Consider the following 21,448-nt stretch of genomic DNA (forward strand, 5'->3'; position numbering starts at 1 on the left):
AGTCAGATAGCACCGACGTTGCAAAGTATGTTAGCTGTCAGGGGGCTATGCGACTTACCTCTTCTGGTTTTAAAAAACGTTATTGTAAGTACCGTAGCCTTTGTCAATAAACAGCCCCGATCTTAGAGATAAGATTCTCGGCTCTTTTCTTTGGTCCCTTGCAGAAACAAGAGCTGCCAGGAGTTTCTTCGGTGTCTTTAATTGATAATTCACCGGACAGTATCCAATGAGCATGCAACTCTCCTTTACTTAGCTCTCAATATTCAAGTATTATTCCTCTCTTCTTCACAGTAACCCTTAATGAAATATCAGAAGGACAAAAAAATTAATCTTGAGGAAAAATATAAAATAAAAGTTCAAGAAAACAATAATAAAAAATATGAGTAGCAAAGAGGAGAAATAAAAATAATTAATTCCCCTCAATGAAAAGAATGAAATGAAATGAAATATATATGAGAATATTTTATTAACTACAAATAAAAAGACAAAACTTAATTGGGAAGTCTTATGGACAAAGAATATATATTAAAGGCAGTTCACGTAATTACCGCCAATAGTTTGAACGAACCTTTACTGAGTTGCAGCTTCATGAATGAAACTAAATTCAAACAAGAAATTTTTGCATCGTATGAACCAAATTTTTACTTGCTGTGCCAAAATATTGTCAACTAAACATCTTTTAAGATGACCAACGGTTCCTAAGTATTTTTCTAGAAAATACTCTAATTGAAAATTATGAATAATTATTATCTGGATCTTGAAAACCAGCTCACAGTTTTATTTTATAAATTTGCTTGGGACTGTATGGGTATTTCAATTCTGAATTTTGAATATTCTCCATCGGATATGCTGATGGGCCATGTCAAAATTGTGAGAAAAAGATTCTGTAAGTGCATATTGATTTTAACTCAAGACTTCTTTAAAAACATATGGTTTTCGGAGGACAGTCACGTCCATCTTAGCGGCTATATTAATCGACAAACAACTTGATACCTTGAATTTTAATATATTGATATTTATTGTACGTAAAACATTTTGTGTGCAATATTTGGTGATGGGATACTATTTATTCCATTGAGGAGAATAATTAAAATCCAATTACTGTCAATCAGAGATAAAATTATTATATCTTTTGTCAAGGGTATGAACAGTAGAATTTTAATATTATTTCAGTTAACCGATTTGACACTGCTTGATGCATTTGGTACTGTATAACAGACAAACATCATAATAAGATAATAGAAATATGATTAAATCATGTATATATATGTGTGTATATATTTATTCAACTTCTTATTTCTAATTTTTTATTGGGAACGTGGCAAGGAAACACCAAAGTGCACTAACTTTAATATATTTTTTCCAAGCTTTCGAATAATTATGTACTCATCGTCTGGGAATGAAATTATGGTCAAATACAATATAAGAAATATGTACCTATAAATGTATAACAATAATAAAATTTTACTTACAATAATTAATTAAGATTTCCGGTGATTTTGATTTAAATTTTTTCTCATGCAAGAATTTCGCCATGGATCTAAATAAATAGTAATCTGATGGTGCAAGGTCCGGACTAAATGCTGATTGTTGTAGGAGTTCAATACCAACAAGTACTTCGATCTCATTCCGCGCAACTTTCGTAGTATGTGGTTTAGCATTGTCTTGTTACGTCTATAAAAACAATCATCTTTTGGCGTGTTTCCACACCTCTACTTGACGTCTCACCAGAATTTTGGTATCTAAGGTCCAAGGGAATCCAATTATCGGCGAGTGCTGGTACTGGGTTGGTTTTCCACTGCTTCTCTTGTATCCTCAATGTCCCACGCAGTTGGATGACCTGAGCGCGAACGATCTTCAAACACCTGCTGCGCCTTTCTTGCATTAACTGTGTTTTCCCCTAAATTTCACATATTTTCGTTGCTGCCTTGAACTTTTATATCCATTGCTAGACGAATTCCATACTTATCACACTCCATACTATTTATTATAAAAACGGACTGCGTCGTCCATAAACAACGAGATAATAATTAAAAGAAAGTGAAGCAAATCGATAGTATTTCACTAAAAAAAAAACGGCCACTTCCTCTTCATCATCAACCAGGTTAACTGTTTTTAATTAGTTGATGTATCCTAGAGGTATACCCGTTGTCAGATTCCCTATTATCTTGTTCTGCAATAAATTTCAATTATATCCAATATTTGCTGATGTTCTGTCAGTTAAATTTTTTACTACTTGTCAGAATATCCAAAATATTCTAAAAGTTTTTTGGGCATTTGTTTTTAATTATTTTGTTGTCCTTATCAATGATGTAAAGTTAATAACCGTCCTGTCTGTATAATGATAATACCTTTACATTTTAATATTTTCCATACATACAAAAATATCAACAAAATAAATATACTAAAAATTGAGATAAATATGTATATATCTCAATATTTCGTTTTCCCAGCGAATGAAAACTGGGCGTTAACGAGAATTGACACCAGTACAACAACAGTATGTTTTTATAGCCTTGTATATGTGTCATATCACTGTTTTAATTTTTACGATGTACAATAAAAATACTTACAGGCGTTGTGAATAAAGGGTAATAAAAAAAATAAGGAAAAATCAATTTTAAATGTATTGTATCAAAAAATGCAGATACAGAAAATATAAAAAGCAACGGAAATATTAAACTGCCTCTCATGTATTTTCTCCCTTGATATATAAATACTTCTTCAACTCAAATATATCGCGCACATGTGTATCACATATGTGGCTGCTTTTAGTCGCAGGTCATGCCTGTCTTGCTTCCACACCCTTTATGTTTTATTTGCCAACTATTTTAAAGGCATATGAAATTGAAGTTTATAACTCTTTGAAAGGTTATTCTTAGAATATCTTAGGCAGTATTACTAGATTGTTCGAATGTAACTTCATACTTTTATACTAAAAATATATACTCTCAATGCTGTGTTTTACAAAAATTATTCATACAGTACACATATAAATTAATGCAACACACTATCAGTTGAATAAAAATAAAATGTAAAATACGAACGAGAGGTTGTTATACCACTCTGATGAGTGTGAGGTAAAAGCATAATACTCGCCAATACTCGCCACGGTATTAGCCGGAAATGTATCAAAATAAAGGATATACTATTCATCTTTGAAATAATTTCGAAATTCAATATTTCGAAAATGTATTCTGCCGTCGCTCAAAGGAGAAACCAACTACTTTCCTGGCTAATGCCTCGAAGAATATTGAATTACAACTCCTCTGAAGATCGTGAAGTCAATCGACCCTTTTGTCGTTATTAACATCCCCAATGGCTCGCAATTGCAAAGAGAGGCTGTAACTACTGACTACTTTCGACGTCTCATCAGAGCAGTTTAACAACTCTCATTCGGGCTTGAGACCCAAACTGAAGACAACGTCACAGAGCATCGCTATTTGGTACATTCTCCAGCGAACGCTAAGTGACGCCATTTTAACTTCTATCTGTGAACCACTGCTTAGGTAGAAATCTAGCGTAGTCTTAGTTTTAAAACAGGTGAAAATTGACGTTTCAACCTATTTCGGTCTTTATTATAATATTAATTGACATTGACAACTTTCATAATAATAAATGTCATGAGATATCTCGATATTTTTGTTAAGGCAGTTGTAAGACCTTACAAATGAAATATCAGTCAACCCCCCTTTTGATTCAAGATTTTAGGGATTGTTAGTTGAAAATCATTCTATAAATCAATAATAAAATATCATTCTGTCTCCCTTAAAAATAAATATAATGATGGTTTTACATGTTTCTAAATTGTCTTTAGAGTGTACATATTCAAATTAGTACCCCGTAGAATACTAGAAAAATTACATTCTCACGAAACGATTTATTTTATCTAAAGACATTTTATATACTTCAATCCTTTTAATGCAAAAACGTATTTTGAATGAAAATTCTTTTATTAGAAGATGACATTGGCGTTATTTACTGAATGATAACTAAACTTGGCAATGACTTCTAAAGTTCTTGAATTAATGAGTTGCAATACAACGATTCTACTTCTGATTTCAACTAATACGAATATCAGATCAAAACGATACATTATATTGATTAATTCAATTTTATTCATTGTTTTAAAAAAGTTTGATTCATTTTCTGTGGAAAGGTTGTTTTTTAATTCATGATCATATTCATGAAATTATAACTATGTTTGAAGTTTTTGAACCGTTTACTACAGTCCTTTCCGTGTTTGAAGACGATAACTTGGTTATCGAAACGTATATCAAATATTGTAATTATGAGTGTTGTGTAGTGGTATTTAATAGTGTGTTGTGCTTTGGATCAACTAGAAAGCAACTTTTTTTATTAAAATATTTCTTTACCATGATAAAAAATGTTACTCGGAAATTCGGCTCAATTTCTAACAATAGAATCTTGAGATATTCATTAGTTTCTTGAAAATACACTGGGGCGTCGATACTATTATTTTTTAAAAGTTCGGGTTGCAGTCACCTCAACCTACGGATCGACATTTCCGGCCGGATAAGGTTGGCTGAATTATGAACCGTTATTCTATTTTCTTCAGAAAAATAGCTTTTGACAGCTCGATTATAGTTTTTGGACATGAAAAAAATTTAATAATAAAATTTTAGATTAGGAGCTCCACTCCATTTCTACTGGAAAATATGATTTGACACAACAATGTCACCGTAATATGCTTACTTTCACCCCAAGCTATTTTGTTGAAATAAATAGAATTCAGGAGTCATTTGTTTTGAACTTGCTGATCGATTCTGTCTATATAATTATAACCTGTCTAGTCATTTATCTGTTCGTTACTTATTATTCCATCGCATATTTGTTATTATCTCTATCAACGACTTCAAATTTGGTAATCAACAGATACATGGAGTGTTAAATAAAAACTCCCATTAAATAAATAGGATACAATACTTCGATTGTTTATAAACGAGCTAATGAATTATGTAACCACTCCCAACAAGACCTTAATCTTATTATACATAGACTTTTATGTTCTAAAATAATGTCATATATTATACATGGTCTAAACAAACGTAACTTATTAATACTTACTTTATTTACAGGACGTGGCAGAGCATAAATCATGCAGGTTCATATCTGGAACTACATGATTTTAACTATATTCACTGAATTAGTATCATATACTGTATCTTCGATAGGTATGTATCAAAATTATTTCAATTTAACATGTGAAATTTTTATGCTTTTGGACTATTGAACATTCTACTTTCGATAATTTTTCGTATACCTATAATAAACTTCAAGATAATAAGGAACATTATTAGACACTTTCACTTCGAAATAGGACAAAAGAATTATTGTTTAAACAAATTATCAAATATAGGTAATGGCTGATAAAACCCAAATATGAAAAAACAAAATATGCGCATAAATATGTAAATCATTTAGTCAGAATTTGCACATAAATGTTAAAAGTGTGCAAAAAATATTCTTATACATTGATATATTGATAAACAGACATTTTGATTTTCTATACATAGATAAGTACTAAACTAAACCTAAGTATGCATTTATTCACAAAGCAAGCAATTTGTCGATAGTTATATAAACAGTAAATCACTAAATGTTTTAGGAAGTTTTAAATTGAAAAATTTTGTCTCCTGTCTAAATATAAAAATTTATAAATGGAAAAACTTCTTTCCACATCAACTGATATAATAGGGTCGTTTGCATAATTTGCATAATTACAAATCAATGGATTCAGTAAATTCTCCACCTAAAATATTAGCTAATTGGCTAAGAAATTGAAATTTTTTTCGGTAATTATCTAAACACCATCCTCCACCCTCCTATCGACTTGGGGTTTTGGAGGGCAATAAAGAAAAGTGTACTGTACACAAAAAAATTATTCCAGCCATTGGTCATTCCTTGTTAAAGTAATAGAGAGGGTTAAAGAATAAAAATTTGACATTTTCGGAATTATGTGTTGATAAATTATAAATTTTATTTGAAAATATATAAACAAAAAATACAGCTAAATAGTCAAAATAATATGTGAAAAATATATGAAATTAATTCAGTGGAATTATGAACAATTATAATTGTTAATTGACGTAACCAGTAATTATTATTTTATCATATCAAAAATACATATGGGACAATTGAAAATTCAATAAATATTTTTTTATGGTAAAGTAGGGTAATAAATGGATCAAATAGTAATAATGAGGAAAAAAAGTATTATGAGATTAGATTCAGCTCGTGATTATAAACTTGACGAAAAAGATGAATTGTGAAAATTTAATAGAGGTGTTATTAAATGTGTGTGTGTGGGGGGGGGCGTGTTAAAAGAGCACGGAAAGATGTTGTATGAATAGTGTTCTTAAGTAGAACCTAACCTAATTCCACATTCCATATATTGTAATTACCTCCCTCTAACACCCTCATAACCACAAGTCGATAGGGGGTGGAGGATGATTTTAGATAATTACCTTTTTTTTCAATCAAATTTCTGCAAAATTATTCCTTTAGTTTTGCCGGGGACATTTTGAAAAACCGTATGCTGAGAATGAAATAAATATCTATAATTTGGAAGTAATTGATGGCGTTTCTCTTGGCTAATTTCATGTAAACAACGAATTTGTTTCAAGACTGAATATAAAAGATGAACTCATATTGAGTAAAAGATAAACTGAAATGTAAACGAAACACAGATTTTCAAACAATTTGTATGAACGCCGCATTCATTTTGTATAATAGTACGAAGAATGTTTGGAACTAAGTTTAAAAATGATTTTTATTTAATGACTATGAGTAGCTTGAACTCATATAGCAATAAACTATTTTTTGCCTTCTACAATATATCGATTATATTATTGCCTTACATGCCTATCGTTTTTCGTCAAACACATCTTCTATTTCATTAATCTAGTTGTCACTTCTGTTCTATATGCCACTTACAATATCAATAACGAATTAATTTGATGAAAAAAAAATAGAGAGCAATAATACCAATGAAAAAATGAAAAACCGCTTCGTCAACCAAAGCTACAATTTCGAAGTTATCGATATAATGAGTTTCTGAATGTTATTAAATTGACAGTTAATCATAGAAATGTATGTAATAGAAGCATATTACTATTAGTGGTTACATGAAATATTAAACAAAAACAATTTTTTACTACAACGAATTCACCGTTTTTCAGATATCGAAGAAAACAATAATGAACCAAACGACAACGTTGAGTACATAACAACAACAAATGATAAAACCGTAATTCTTCAGTGTCCAAGAAACGACAGCCGCATAACATGGAAATATTTATATAACAATGAAGATTTAAGTGGCGAAATAATTAAGGTAAGCTAAAATATTTGAAGTACCTTTCACAATTAAATGTATGAATTTTTAGAACAACTCTGCTACTTATGAACTTAATTCGAATTCCCACCACAATAGCAGTCTATATGGATGTTTTCTTAACGATTCAATATTATTAAAAAAATTTAATGTAACTGTTTTCGAAGCTCCCTATTTCATAAAAAAAATGCAAAAGCTAGTAGTTAAGCCTGCTGGCAATATGGCTAGATTAAACTGTAAAGCTGCGGGAGTTCCTTCACCAAATATAACTTGGTATAGAGACGACAAATCGCCTCCTACTCGAAAACTTGGGGACATTAAGATCAATCATTGGTCTTTAACATTGGAAGATCTGGTTCCTAATGATAGAGGAAATTATACGTGTCACGTTTGCAATATCGTTGGTTGCATTAATTTCACTTTCGCTGTAGACGTTGTGGGTAAGTCAAAAACGTTTATTCATATTACTGGAAAGTTTAGGATTTTAGGATAAAAATACGATTATTTTTTGTTAAATTGATTCACACAACTATCTTTGTTTTGAATTGGTAACGTGGTGATTTCATTGAAACATAAATATTAGAATTTCAAATTTTTTATTTGGATGTTTGTACCAGAAACTGAAGCGAAATTATCAAATCAAGTTTAATGGAAAAAATTCATATTAATCAATATTTCATAATAATATAAGTACATCACATTCAAGCAGGTACTAAATAAAAATTAGTTTTGTATTGCCATGGATGAATTTGAATTTATATTTACGTATAAGTTATCATTACAAATGATAGTAGTTATAAATTTCCTCCCAAGTATCTCAAATTATATATTTACCAAAATTTTGTAAAGTTTGTATTGTATTTCATATAATTCTACTTATTACATACTTATATTATTCAGAAAAAAACGAATATACTTTACCTAATATATTGGAAGAGGCATGAATATTTTTGAACGGATCTCTCCAAGCCTACTCTCCTTCATCTTTTCGAAATAACTTCTAAAAATTATTGAAGATTGCTCAATTTTCTTCTCTATTTTCTCAGTTTTAAGCAAATAAATTATGGTGTTTTCTCTGCATAATATCTAAAAAGTATTCAAGATTTTCCAATTATGTTACCAGTCTTTGGTATTATAATAAGTAAACTGAATGCTATCAGATTAATCTTATTCTCAACGTTATGCATATTAAGATTCTGACGAATGAACTAGTGTCATCGCATAAAATATTCAGGTTTTTTTTATATTTATATTTTATCTTTTTTAATTATCCTTTTCACAGTTTTCATTCCATGTGCTGAACTTTATGTCGACATATCGAAGATTATTTATTTTAAATGTATACGACAAAAATAATCTTCGGCATAATACACATTTGTCTTTGCTTTCATGTCAGATACTATCAGAAACTAGCAATACGAGTATAATCACTGTAGCGAAAAGTTACTCTTCCGTTTAACTGCTTTCGTAAGTCATTAAGATTTGCGTGATAATGGGTATCATAACTATCAAAATTTCTAAAAAACAAATATATGTGCCTCAATATTTATGATTAAAATTATGACGTGTTTTCTTTTGTTGAACAGAGAGGTATCCTTCGAAACCTTATATAAAAGATGGCTATCCACAAAACCAAACAGTTTTAACTCACACAAACGTTACTTTTGAATGTCCACAAATTATTGTTGATTTGGAACCGTATATTCAGTGGTTTAAATTAAATGGTACTGAAATATGTGACGAAGATTTAAGTAAATCGAATTGGACAAAATTAGAACAGGTTATAACATTTCTTTGTGTGGTGAAGGCCTATCAAATAGTAATATAACCGAAATATTGTTCTACACATCCGTTATGGATTCATAACAACAATAAATTTATTATTACCATGTTATAATATGAATGTAGAAAATTATGGACTGAAAACTATCAGAAATCTATTTTAAGCTTACGGCTTAAAACGTGTGCGATATTTCATATTAAATTGAAAAAAATTGTACGTTTGAATTGTTCAAAGAAATTTATTTCCAGTTTTTTTAATAAGAATTTTTAATTATTAATTATATGAAGTTTATTCAAGATATTTACTTTAAACAAAATCCATAAAGGTGAAATAGAGGTATACCACACGGAATAAAAACGGAGAAGTGATAAAAGAAGAAGAACGAGAATATGAGAAAATTGTTACAATACATGGAAAAGACGGATCAGCAGGAGTGCAAAAACTATAGAAGTATAGTACTTTTAATTATGGTGTATAAAGTGTTATCAGCAATTATTCTTTCGCTTAGCAGGTAGAGCTGAAGACATAGGTTGTTAGTACCAATGTGAAGTTATACAAAGAAAGTCAACAATCGATACAATCCATACCAATGAGTTCATGAATACGAAATGGAGATAGAAATTTTATGAATAGCATCTCAATAAGCATTTTATTCAGTCAAAAGGGTTAAACTAAAGACAGAACTAAGAATAGAGTGATAGTAACTGAAAAGTAAGTTTTTAAAACAAATGCTACTGAAATTACAACATAAGGTTAAAAGATGGTAATAAAAAGGAATAGCAATAAAATAAAAATGATGAAATTTGGAAAACGACGTGAAAATATAAGTGGAAAAGTTCAAATGCTCAATTAGCAGTAATAGTTAATGAAGATTTGAAATAAACGATCATGTAATGGCGTAATGGCGGAACCAATACTTGTGGTACAGCTACAAACACTCACATACACAACTACACCCTTCTCGCGCATTAATGTTACGTTTTTTGTATGAAAAACCAAAGCTCCCAGTACCATCCACCCATCGTCCTGTTGTATGGTGTTCATCACTTTTTTGCCACGTTTTAATTTCTTTTGATAAGTTTAGGTAAAGTTTCAGGCTTCGTCTAATGTTCAGCCAATGTTGGAATGTGGAAATCCCCTCATTATATTTAAAATTTTCAATTTAATAATAAAACCTGTGATGATGTATGGAGCAGAAACTGGGAAGAACACAACATCCGGTTATTGTTTTTGTGATGCATATTTGCAGATTTCACATTACTTCGCTCATAAAAAAAGAGACAGAAGACAGAACAGTGTAAATAGAATGTGATAAATATTAAGTTCAATTCTTAAATATTCCAAACAATGATTCTCTCTACCTCTAATTGACAAATTATCATTTTTTAAATTTGAAATCGCAAAAATACTCTTTTATTTGCCATCTCAAATGTAGGTTATGATTTGAATTGAAAAAACAATAAATTATATTATAATAACGCAAATCCTTTTAATGCATATGCTTTGTACTATAATCATAAAATGTACATTGTGCATATATTATATTCAATTGAAATTCATTAAATAGTGAAAAGTAATAATAAATCAATGTTGTTATGAATCTGAAATATTATATTTGTAATTAAACATGGTGATGGTCTATTTTTTATTTTCGTAATTGTGTTAATATACAATATGTGTGGTGATGGTAAAATTTCATTTCTAGAAAGATATCACAATACCCCAATATTAAGAGCAGAACTAGAAAATACGACTGTTGTTGTTGGAGACAATGTTCGACTCAGTTGTGAATTTGTATCTGATTTGCATCCGTTTATCATATGGACAAAATCACTTTACAATTACGCTAACTGTTCTTACGACGATGTAAAAAATTGTGATGCTAAGATACTTCAGGTACTTATAATTAGACAAACACTTTTAATTAGTATTAGTTCACTTTAACTCAGCGCAATTTATCTAACATAATCGAAAGAAAATCTGACTATATTCACAATACAAATCAACAATTGTTTCAAAGTATTATTATCTAATATCATTTATCAATCAACACTCTTACTATTCTCTTTTCTTCTAATTATGTTATATAATAATATCTAGATTATCTCTGCCATTCATTGTAACAAGAGTAGTGAGTCGTTTTTATAGTTTTCTTACATTACACTACAAATATTGACCATTCCAGTACAATATGCGGTTATAATAATACGAAAAAAAAACTATCCGGCAATAATTTTGCTACCTGCAATGAGCGAAGTCGATACATGAATAATACTAAGTATTTTTAACAAACAGATAAAAATGCTTATCATACTGTAGTTACGTTTCAAAAGAGTATTAACAAAAAAATAGGGTAGGGTATACATATCCCGTTATAAAATATTAGATGTACCGTCAGGGACAGTAGTATCATCCTTACGCATTACAAGATGAAGCACCGAGTTATACATCGGGGGCATCTGTAAAGAAGACGAAGGACCACTCGAATTGGATCTTTTCTTGCCAAAAAAGGTTGAATGGGTTTACCCGAGGCAGCGAAAACACACACACACACACACACAACAGGCTAACTCTCCCATATCTTCCTTAGAACTCAGGGGAGAGAAAGGAATCTACATGTGACACTGTGATGTGAACGAGGATGAGGACCTGTCGAAATGACAGGGGTAGTAGAATGTCCTTTTTCGTATCCATCCGCGGATTTATCCGGAAGTGGATGCTAAGAGGGATGGGTGTGTGGTATGCATTGTACAGTTTCACTTGATCCATTATCGTTGTGTTGTTTTCGTTTTTTGAAAATGCCTTTTAATATAATGCATTGATTCCTTAATCCTCATAATGACTTAGAACATTTTAATAGATGACTGCTGGCTATAAAAAATACCAAATTAACTGCGAGGGATTTATTAATGTGAATACATTTATTGAAATTAGGTAAATGTAAACTATGTATATTTTTTTCAAGTTTTATTTTCACCTTATTAATAAATAGTAATACGTCTTCTCCAGGTTATTATTACCTATAGTCAAATAATTATCATGTTATTATTAAAACCCTATTTGTTTACATTTCAGCTGAGCAAGGAAATAAATACACTCACATAACATAATATTTTTATTCTGATAAAACTACAACTAATAAATTTTTTCTCAAATTACTTCTCAAAATTTATATTTGATACTGCTTCTTAAAGAATAACTTCTTGGGGGGAATTTTATGAACAAAACCCTAAATCCGAAAATTTATTATTTATTTTGCAGTAGCAGTATGAGGCGCCGTTATGTTATGAAGGATATCATATTAGTAGTTCAAGTTTAGAACCCAGTCGATGTCAACTTGGTTGGAACAAATAACAATGTCGTGATACATCTGAATATAGGTGATCTTTGGTATATATTATGCTAATATCGTTAACCGGCATAATGACATAGGGTCACCAACAAACCAACAAGATGCGTGCATGTGACGAAAAAGAACCGCTGCGAAGACTTATATAACGCATAAAATATTCAGATACATAGTAAGCAAATCTAAGCTGTCTTTCTAAAGAAAACACGTCACTATCGTTTTGGAAGAAAACTAATATTCAACAAAGGATAAATCGAATCTGGAGTAATAGTGCACCAAAAACCATCAAACAAGTGAACGATATTATAGACGAAATGAGGCAATCGAAATTCAGCAGATCAATTGGCAAAAAACGTAAATTAAAACTAGATAAAAAAATAAGAAGCCTCATGCGTATGTTTCGTTTACCTGGTAACACACATGCGATAGCAAAGAAATTACAGACACAAAACATCTTGATCAGACAATCTATGATGCCCAAAATGCGAAGACATATACGAAAATATACAACTTAGAGTATTAGAGATAAAAGGTGTTGAAGTGTGTGTTGAATGACAGTAAGTGCAGACTCATTCATTGAAGACAACTCTGAAGAATAGGGCTTCAAGTTTGTTAGAATAGTGAATCTCATTTTCACAGCCAAAGAATATCTTAGAATCCATTAATAACAACAGTACCTTCATATTTCGCCGACAAAAGATATGCTGTCCAAAAAATATTTCAGAAGTGCGTCTAGGTTGCATCTACGTGTAACCCCGTAGTATAAATCAACGTTTATATGAGCATTCCAGCACTAAGCAACATCAATGTTATAATATCGATATGCAAAAAATTCTAATGTATAAAAAATCTACTTGATATTCTATTCCTACTGTTTGTAATTTAGAGAGAGGAGAATGGAAGCAACACACTTAAATAATATTTGAGAAATATATTTGATAAATCGGGGTAGCTAATCATTAAGTTAGTTAATTAAGGTTGCTGATGTAGTGAGAGTTATTAGGTATTATATTAAAATGAAATGAAAATGAAACATTGATGATTTAATTCAATAACAATTTTTTCATGTTTCATATAACTACGGAAAAAAGGTTTCGTTATAATTGTGATTTACTAGAAACAGATTGATATATTTCTACCAAAAATTTTACGATATACTTAGTAATATCATTAGGAATTGTCACACCCAGAAGAAATTATATGACCTTGATGTATAAGCAAGCATCATTAGCATATTTTGAGCAGACTATGATAAAAATAACGTTTTATCAGTAACCTTGTTTACAAAAATTGATTTTTTCTTCTAATTTTTTTTGTTCACGATAACGGAATAGTACAGATATTGTTTATTTGACTACTTATGTTGGACTAACAAACTTGTCAACCAGGGCATATAACCAAGTGTCAAAATAGACACAATGATTTGGAGAGAAAAGTAAAACTTTTACTAGGTCTATACTATGTCGTGTTTCCTTTGACTGCTGACCACTGCCGTCATAGTTTGAACTGATGCAGAAAACGGCAGCAATATGACGCAGTAAATGGTAATGTATTGAGCGACGTGATATTGGGTTTGCTATTGGAAGGTACGTATACATAAGACTGTTGGAATAATGATTTAAGGGGCTATATAATAGCTATGCGTTATTTTGACAATTTCCTACAACTCACTTTACTCCCTTAGTTACAGCAGGACAACAACGTATGGTCACATAATGCACGTGTTTCGCAAAAAAAGCTGGCGTTGATGTCTTGTCGTTGCCACCTCGATGCTAGATTTAAATATTATTAAACATGGCACGATAGGTCTATCCCATTTAACATTTATGTAGGATATGATTGATAGTAGACTGTACAAGTTACACTATCCTCCACAGACTTTGGTGCCATTAATCCACTAAGTTGCTTGAAACGAGGTGCCACAAGCGCACATCGGCCGCCTTTTTTAGTACATGCCCAAACATGTAAAGAAGTGTTTGTTAATGTTTTCATGAGTACATGTTGATAAAATTTTTTATGAATTATTTTTTATTGGTGTAACTCTTCTAATGCATCGAGTATAAAATAATAGTCCAATAGAACTTCCCAGAATTTTTCCATTAATGAAAAACTATTCACTGATTTATTAAATTATTAATACGAAACAATAATTCATATAACGTCAAATAAAGTATTACCGCCAAACAAAAAGTAAGGATAAGAGTAACACAAGTTTCTAAGCAGCAGTATTTATGAATTAAAAAAAAATAGAGAAAGCATTTTTAGGTTAACTATGGTTAGATAAAATTAAAGTATTAACACGTTATGTTTACAAAAGTGTACTGACGCTCTGTATGTAGGTACCTCAATTATTTAAAAATGTGTAATTAGTTTTGATAGTTATTTGCAAAGTGTATATTCTCTTTTAAAACACATTTATGATTTCAGAAGTGTTCTGGAATTTAAATAATAACACACGTTGGTAGCCAATTCGTGTATAATGACGTTTGAAACTTTTTAATCGAACTCTCCTTCGTAAATAAAATAAATTTAAACAGCATGCTAGTTCACATTTTATTTATTTATCGAATTTCTAAAAATATGCTTGTATTTCGAAGTTGAACGGTCCAAACAACTTTTAATATGATATAAACAACGAGAACCGGAACTTTTTGAAATAAAGAAAAATTTTGAAACAATTGCGGATTATATTTAGCATTTCGCCACTTATAAAAATTTGCGCACTGAAATTATACATTAACATACCATCAAATTAAATGCAATAACCTTAGCATAGAAGTTTATTTGAAATAAATATTCTTCCAAACATCTGAGAAAAAGTTTCGTAATGTTTAGTCTACGTATTTCAATTATCGTTTATCTGAAAACTATGAAAAAAGAATATTTATATACATAAAAAAAATTTAGCAACGGTAGAACAAGAAATTTAACTGATACTTTTATAAAACTCAACATCGCCTAACGTACTGAAAATCAATCAAGTTTATCATTTACCACTGCTTATAAAATATGAAGGTATCAGACATGTATAAAGATAAGAACACGACAGAAATCAATAGAATTATTGCCCAAAATATATACAAATTCTCTAATTCCCAACAGGTATAATAGACAAACTTCAAATATACAAACAACAGATTAAATGAATGTTACATTAATCAACTATAAAGATGAAAAAAGCAAATTCTGCAGGCAAATAAAAAGTTGAAGAAACCAAATATAGTAAAGAATAACAAAAATAAGTAGTATACCATGAGGAAGTCAAAAGTGAGGACTTAATAGAAAACTAGAATCGTAGATTTATAAGAGGACTATAACAAACAGCAAACTAATAGTTAAAATAACAGAAATGTCATTTTAACGTATTTTCGAAGATCTAAAGGTGATAAAAGCTGATACATTAGCTAGAAGTAACACATTTCTTCCGTACGTATACTTGGTTAAAGTGGATTGAGAAACTATTTAAAAATATCCAATGTAGAGCTCCAGGTATAAGCAACGGGAAATATATTCTTAAGAACCAAAATATTCTTTTCAAGCAGAAATGAAGTTTGTTAAATGACTGATCTCCTTGGTAAACAAAACTGTCTAAACATCTATTTGATTTGCCATGACCTAGACCAATTTCAAAGTCATAACATGGGAAAGTGAAATCATTTTTCTAGGAACAGACTTCAGCTGAAATGTTTTATGAGCCGTAGAAAAATAAAAAGGCACTGAACAGTTTTAGTGAATTGTCGAATAAAATAAAAACTCCAAATGCTGCTGTTGTGACATCTAATAAATAGATATTTTGAAAATGTCATATTTAGTGGCATATTTTACTTTATAGTATTAAATGTATATTTTGCTAACAATAAACAACTTGATTTATGTTACGGTAGTAATTATCATGTTAACATTTTGTTTTCACATAATAATTGCTTGTCTTACACTTTTATAAAAAAAAACTAGTTATTTGTACTGATGAATTTTGAAAAATTAGTCGATACTCCTGAACATTTGGTAGTCTAAATGTGTTTCATATTTTGCATGTGATTTACAGCGTAGATATAAATTTTTATATTGATTTCTTCTTAGAAGAGCGATGATGGTAAAATGAATGCAGAAATATATGAAATTCTCAATGTTACTCACGCTGACGAAGGCTGGTACGCCTGTTTTGCTTCTAATAGTCTCGGAACTACAGTATCCAGAGCATACCTCACGGTAGTTGACGAACAGCCAGGTAAATAATATACTGTAAATGCTTATGAAACTTAATAATCATTAATGGTAGTTAAACTATGATATAATTATGATTATAATCTGTAGTGATGTTAATGATCAAATAAATGATTATTCTATATTTGCCATTTTGTATTATTTGCATTATATCATCAACTCTCTCATTTTTGGATATTGTAATGAGTTTCAATTACTGGATAATGCAGAAAAATTAGCGTTACAGCTTATTGTGACAGAATAAATTATTTCTTTTAAGTCCTGGAAGAAGAGCCAAGCAGTTCAAGAGCTAATGTGGGGGTAATAGTGATTATAATCGGCATTGTTGCAATATTAGTAGTTTTTGTAATTTCATGCATCTGTATGCATTATCGACAAAAAATTAAACGGTGAGTTATTTCTCCTATTGTTATCTAGTAATAATGTTTTAGAATTAGATCAATTTAAAAATACAAGTAGATTTGCATATCGCCGTCCATTTATATTTGTTGGATTCAAATTTCAAAAGACTAAATCGATTACAGAGATATGAGTCCAAAATAATATTTACAGCTCTGGAATTCCAAAATACTGTGACCATTACCTTATTGCCCAAAAGAAAAACAGTTCTTGTTCCCTTGGGAGTATTTTTGTTACTGGGTGTGAAAAATATAGTTGGGTTACGTTTGAAGATAACCAAATATTCGTTTGATTTTAATTTTAATGTGTGCAAGCTTCTGATCCGCGTTTAACAAACCTTGCAGATACCTTTTTGTATGTACCATTTTATGGAACTCATCGCATACTTTATTAGTATCTCACGTTCAACACCATTCCTGTTCATTTGACCACTTTTAAAAACAGAGGACTGCTTACAAATTATTGGGACGCACTATTTTCAGAACAATATTTGCGAAATTTTGTTCGGTTTCTTCAACTGCTTTTTCACATAAAAAATAATGTTTAATTACATAGCGAAATCCTTTAGCTCCATATTAATCCAATAAGGGAAACTGTTTTTATATATGTATTCAAACTTATCTGTCAGATTTATGTAAAATTTTGACAGTTGGAAACGAATCAAAATGATCACAATAGTGAAAATGTTATTAACGTCACTCATCTATCTAATTGCCCTCATATAATCATATATCAATAAAACAATAGGACTGTTTCAACATTGAAAATAATTCAGAAACGGTTATGCTCATACGTGATACTAAAAAGGTGTTCCAACTGAAAATTGATTGTTTTTTAGACAATTTTCTAAACGTTCCATCTAATTTTGTGACTGTTTGCAAACAGTTTCGATAATTTCGGTTCACGGTGAGCTGAAACAGAAACCGTTCCAACTTGACATTTCTCAGGATTGTTTGATAACGGTGTAAAGCCTAGACCTGAGCACAAAAACAGTCAGAGCAGGTTATTATTATCCCAAAATCGTCAGTTTTCAACAAACTTCATATTTATTTTCACCGTATTGGTAACACGTTCGTTTCTTTAAAGCATTAATTTATTTCTCAGTCCTAGTCTCTTATAATTTATTCGCACCAACTTAGTTGTTTATTTTGGTTTATGATTTACCTCCGCTTTTTCTCTTGTACGTTTGATTAGAACTTTTTTTAAGTACTTCATTTCGAATCATAAATACATTATTTGAAGGAATATTGAATAAAACATTTTATATTGTATAATAACGGTCAATACCTAATAATAAATTATACTTCTGTAAAAAACATCATAACGAAATACTCCTAGAGCAGGCTTTGAATAATATCTTATTATAAGGTGCAATAGAAATTAGAGTAGGTAAACTAATCTTTTAATGCAAATCACTCATTTACGTTTTCTACCATGGATTTAGTGCAACAGTGAATAAAAATGCAAAGCTCCATTATTTCCTTCACATAATTTATTTGAATAATTAATAATTTTATCTAATAATGTACGAAGTATTCATTAAAGCTGCTGCATTTATATTATTTGATTGTTTTAGAGAAAAACGAGAAAAAATGATTGCTGTTGAAACAGCCCGTGCTGCTATTGTTACTCAATGGACGAAAAAAGTTATTATAGAAAAAATTACCAATTCTTCGGAAAATATTTCAGAGCCTCTGGTAAAAATAAATAATTATTTTTATTAATTAAGGGTAGGGTAAAGAAAACAAATATTTTTCATTATAAATTCAATGGCCCGATGTTATATCCACTAAATCTACCAAAAAACATAATTGGAAGTTTCTTTATCACATATATTATTATAGCAAGAAGAAAATATCTAGTTATATTAGTGTGTAGTTCTATAAATGGAAGGTGTTCCGACTAAGTGAAACAAATAGTGTATCGTTCTGTCTCTCCTTCGAGCGCTTCAGTTAGTTATTATTTTCCCACTATTCCCACTACTGATATTTTAGAGAATACTGTCGGCACCGTAACGTAGAGACGTTTTTTCCCTTAAGAACTTTCCATACAGGAGTATTACATATATGCATGTTTCAAGAGCATATTAGCCCCTATTACAAAAATATTTGTGTCGTGGTTCTAAAATGAAATTCTAGTTTGAATTGGATGCGACTTTTCTATCAGAAATTCTAGTATTAGAGGACATAATTTTGAAAGTCTTTTCTTTTTTAAACAAACATGAATTTTCGTTTCATAAAGCAATTCATTTTTCAGCTCATGCCAGTTGTTAAAATAGAAAAACATAAATCTCAAAACGCTAATTGCGAAGATGGGATGGTGTCTGAATATGAATTACCTATGGACTCTGACTGGGAAATACCAAGAGACTCGCTAATATTGGGAAAAACTCTAGGCGAAGGTGCTTTCGGTAGAGTTGTTAAAGCTGAAGCATCTAACATAGTTAAATCTGGAAGTAAAACTATTGTTGCTGTTAAGATGTTGAAAGGTGAGTAAATTTAAATGAAACCGCCGATTGTATATTCGAATTACACCACCTATAAACGCATTACAATCTACCAGGAGGTTAGATACCTTAAAGAATATTTTTTACAGATCAATTAAATTTCAGTAATCAGTTTACAATTTGCAACCAAAATAGAAAATTTGTATTTGAATATTAGAAAAAATAATTGGATATTAAATAGTTATCATATTTAAAATATATTATTTCAGAGGGCCACACCGATAACGAAATGATGGATTTAGTGTCAGAAATGGAAATGATGAAAATGATAGGACGACATATAAATATAATAAATTTATTAGGTTGTTGTACACAACAAGGTCCATTATTCGTAATAGTAGAATATGCTCCTGATGGAAATTTAAGAGATTTTTTAAGACAACATCGGCCTTCAGCTGGCTATGAATTAGCTGTCGGAGAAAAGAAGGAAAAGAAGACATTAACACAAAAAGATTTAGTATCTTTTGCTTATCAAGTTGCTAGAGGAATGGAATATCTGGCTTCGAGAAGAGTGAGTAAAGTTTCTACATCTCTATAGAAACATAACCACTTTAGTAAATGTTACAATGTAACTCAATTTTCCAGTGTATACACAGAGACTTAGCAGCAAGAAATGTATTAGTAAGTGATGATTATATTTTAAAAATAGCTGATTTTGGATTAGCTAGAGATATCCACTGCAGTGATTACTACAGAAAAACGACAGATGGAAGATTACCTGTTAAGTGGATGGCTCCTGAAGCCTTATTCCACAGAGTTTACACCACACAGTCAGATGTTTGGTCTTACGGTATTTTGTTATGGGAAATTATGACATTAGGTGGTAAGTGTCTTTTCCTTTAATGTTATGAGTTTCACCAAAGAAGGAGAAAAACATATTTATTTAAAACATTGTTCATAGATTCAAAAGTTTTCTGTTCAACGCTCCTCTGCGATACAAAGACGAGTATATTTATAATAGAACTATAAATTTTACTTAAATTATTTAGGTATTTTTATCATTAATCAGTGATCAAATCAGATCATAAAAAAGATCAATGATAATAAGTTTGGCTGATAGATCTATCCAACTATCAGATCCTGAATTTAGATGCTTAGCTATTCAAAAATGAAAAACTGCATTGAAAGAAAATAGTTATCCTGAAAAAATGATGAACTACATATTCAAGAAAGGATAGATATTATAATCAATTAAGAAACAAAACAGAAACTAAACATCAAAACATTTTTCCTTGCCATATGTACAAGGACTTTCTCAACATCTATCGAAATATTTCAATAAATATGATATTAGTATAAGTCATAGAGGACATAATACATAATCGAAATATTTCACTAAACTGAAATCTAAGCCCCTCCCAAAAACAAAAGAAGTAGTATTATATACCAAGTACCATGTAGTGCACAAAAATTCAATTATAAAGATTAAAAAATTCTTGGATCGAAATCTAATAAACGAAAAAGAAAATTTTTAGAAATGGTTCATATTCATAAGGACGACAAAGCTACGATTATATAAATTATAAAAACGTACTCAATCATTTAAGTAAAATTTAATATAGAGTAAAACAGATTTGTATTTTGATTTTATTTTTATTTTGATAATCATGATGTAGTTGTTCTATTGATTAATATTACACTAATAGATACACTGAAAGTAGTCGATACGTCAAATTTTTGTCTGTCTTTTAAAAATTATAAAAAAAAAATTAATTTTAACACACAAAAGACCTAAAATCAGACGATTTAGAAACATAAACATATATAAAAGGTCTGAGAAATAATAGAATAATGAAATTGTAGAATAAAAGGAATATACTAATCATTTTA

General features: G+C 30.0%; 1 protein-coding gene across 3 annotated transcripts in view; it reads left to right on the plus strand.

Moving 5' to 3' along the window:
* LOC130451344 (fibroblast growth factor receptor homolog 1-like) overlaps positions 1 to 21,448 on the plus strand; it is a 44,996-nt gene that overhangs the window by 20,203 nt on the left and 3,345 nt on the right. Inside the window, exons 2-11 of one of the 3 annotated variants that reach the window (XM_056790308.1) lie at positions 5,100 to 5,195; positions 7,203 to 7,357; positions 7,410 to 7,797; positions 8,944 to 9,137; positions 16,573 to 16,717; positions 16,973 to 17,102; positions 18,689 to 18,809; positions 19,369 to 19,600; positions 19,828 to 20,129; positions 20,204 to 20,441. In XM_056790308.1, coding sequence (XP_056646286.1) covers positions 5,120 to 5,195; positions 7,203 to 7,357; positions 7,410 to 7,797; positions 8,944 to 9,137; positions 16,573 to 16,717; positions 16,973 to 17,102; positions 18,689 to 18,809; positions 19,369 to 19,600; positions 19,828 to 20,129; positions 20,204 to 20,441 — 1,981 coding nt within the window. In that variant the 5' untranslated portion in view covers positions 5,100 to 5,119. Of the gene's footprint in view, positions 1 to 5,099; positions 5,196 to 7,202; positions 7,358 to 7,409; positions 7,798 to 8,943; positions 9,138 to 10,845; positions 11,037 to 16,569; positions 16,718 to 16,972; positions 17,103 to 18,688; positions 18,810 to 19,368; positions 19,601 to 19,827; positions 20,130 to 20,203; positions 20,442 to 21,448 lie in introns of all 3 variants that reach the window. The other 2 variants (XM_056790306.1, XM_056790307.1) reach the window with 2 other exon arrangements.

This window comes from Diorhabda sublineata, chromosome X, assembly GCF_026230105.1.
Source record: "Diorhabda sublineata isolate icDioSubl1.1 chromosome X, icDioSubl1.1, whole genome shotgun sequence".
Classification (NCBI taxonomy): Eukaryota; Metazoa; Arthropoda; class Insecta; order Coleoptera; family Chrysomelidae; genus Diorhabda; species Diorhabda sublineata.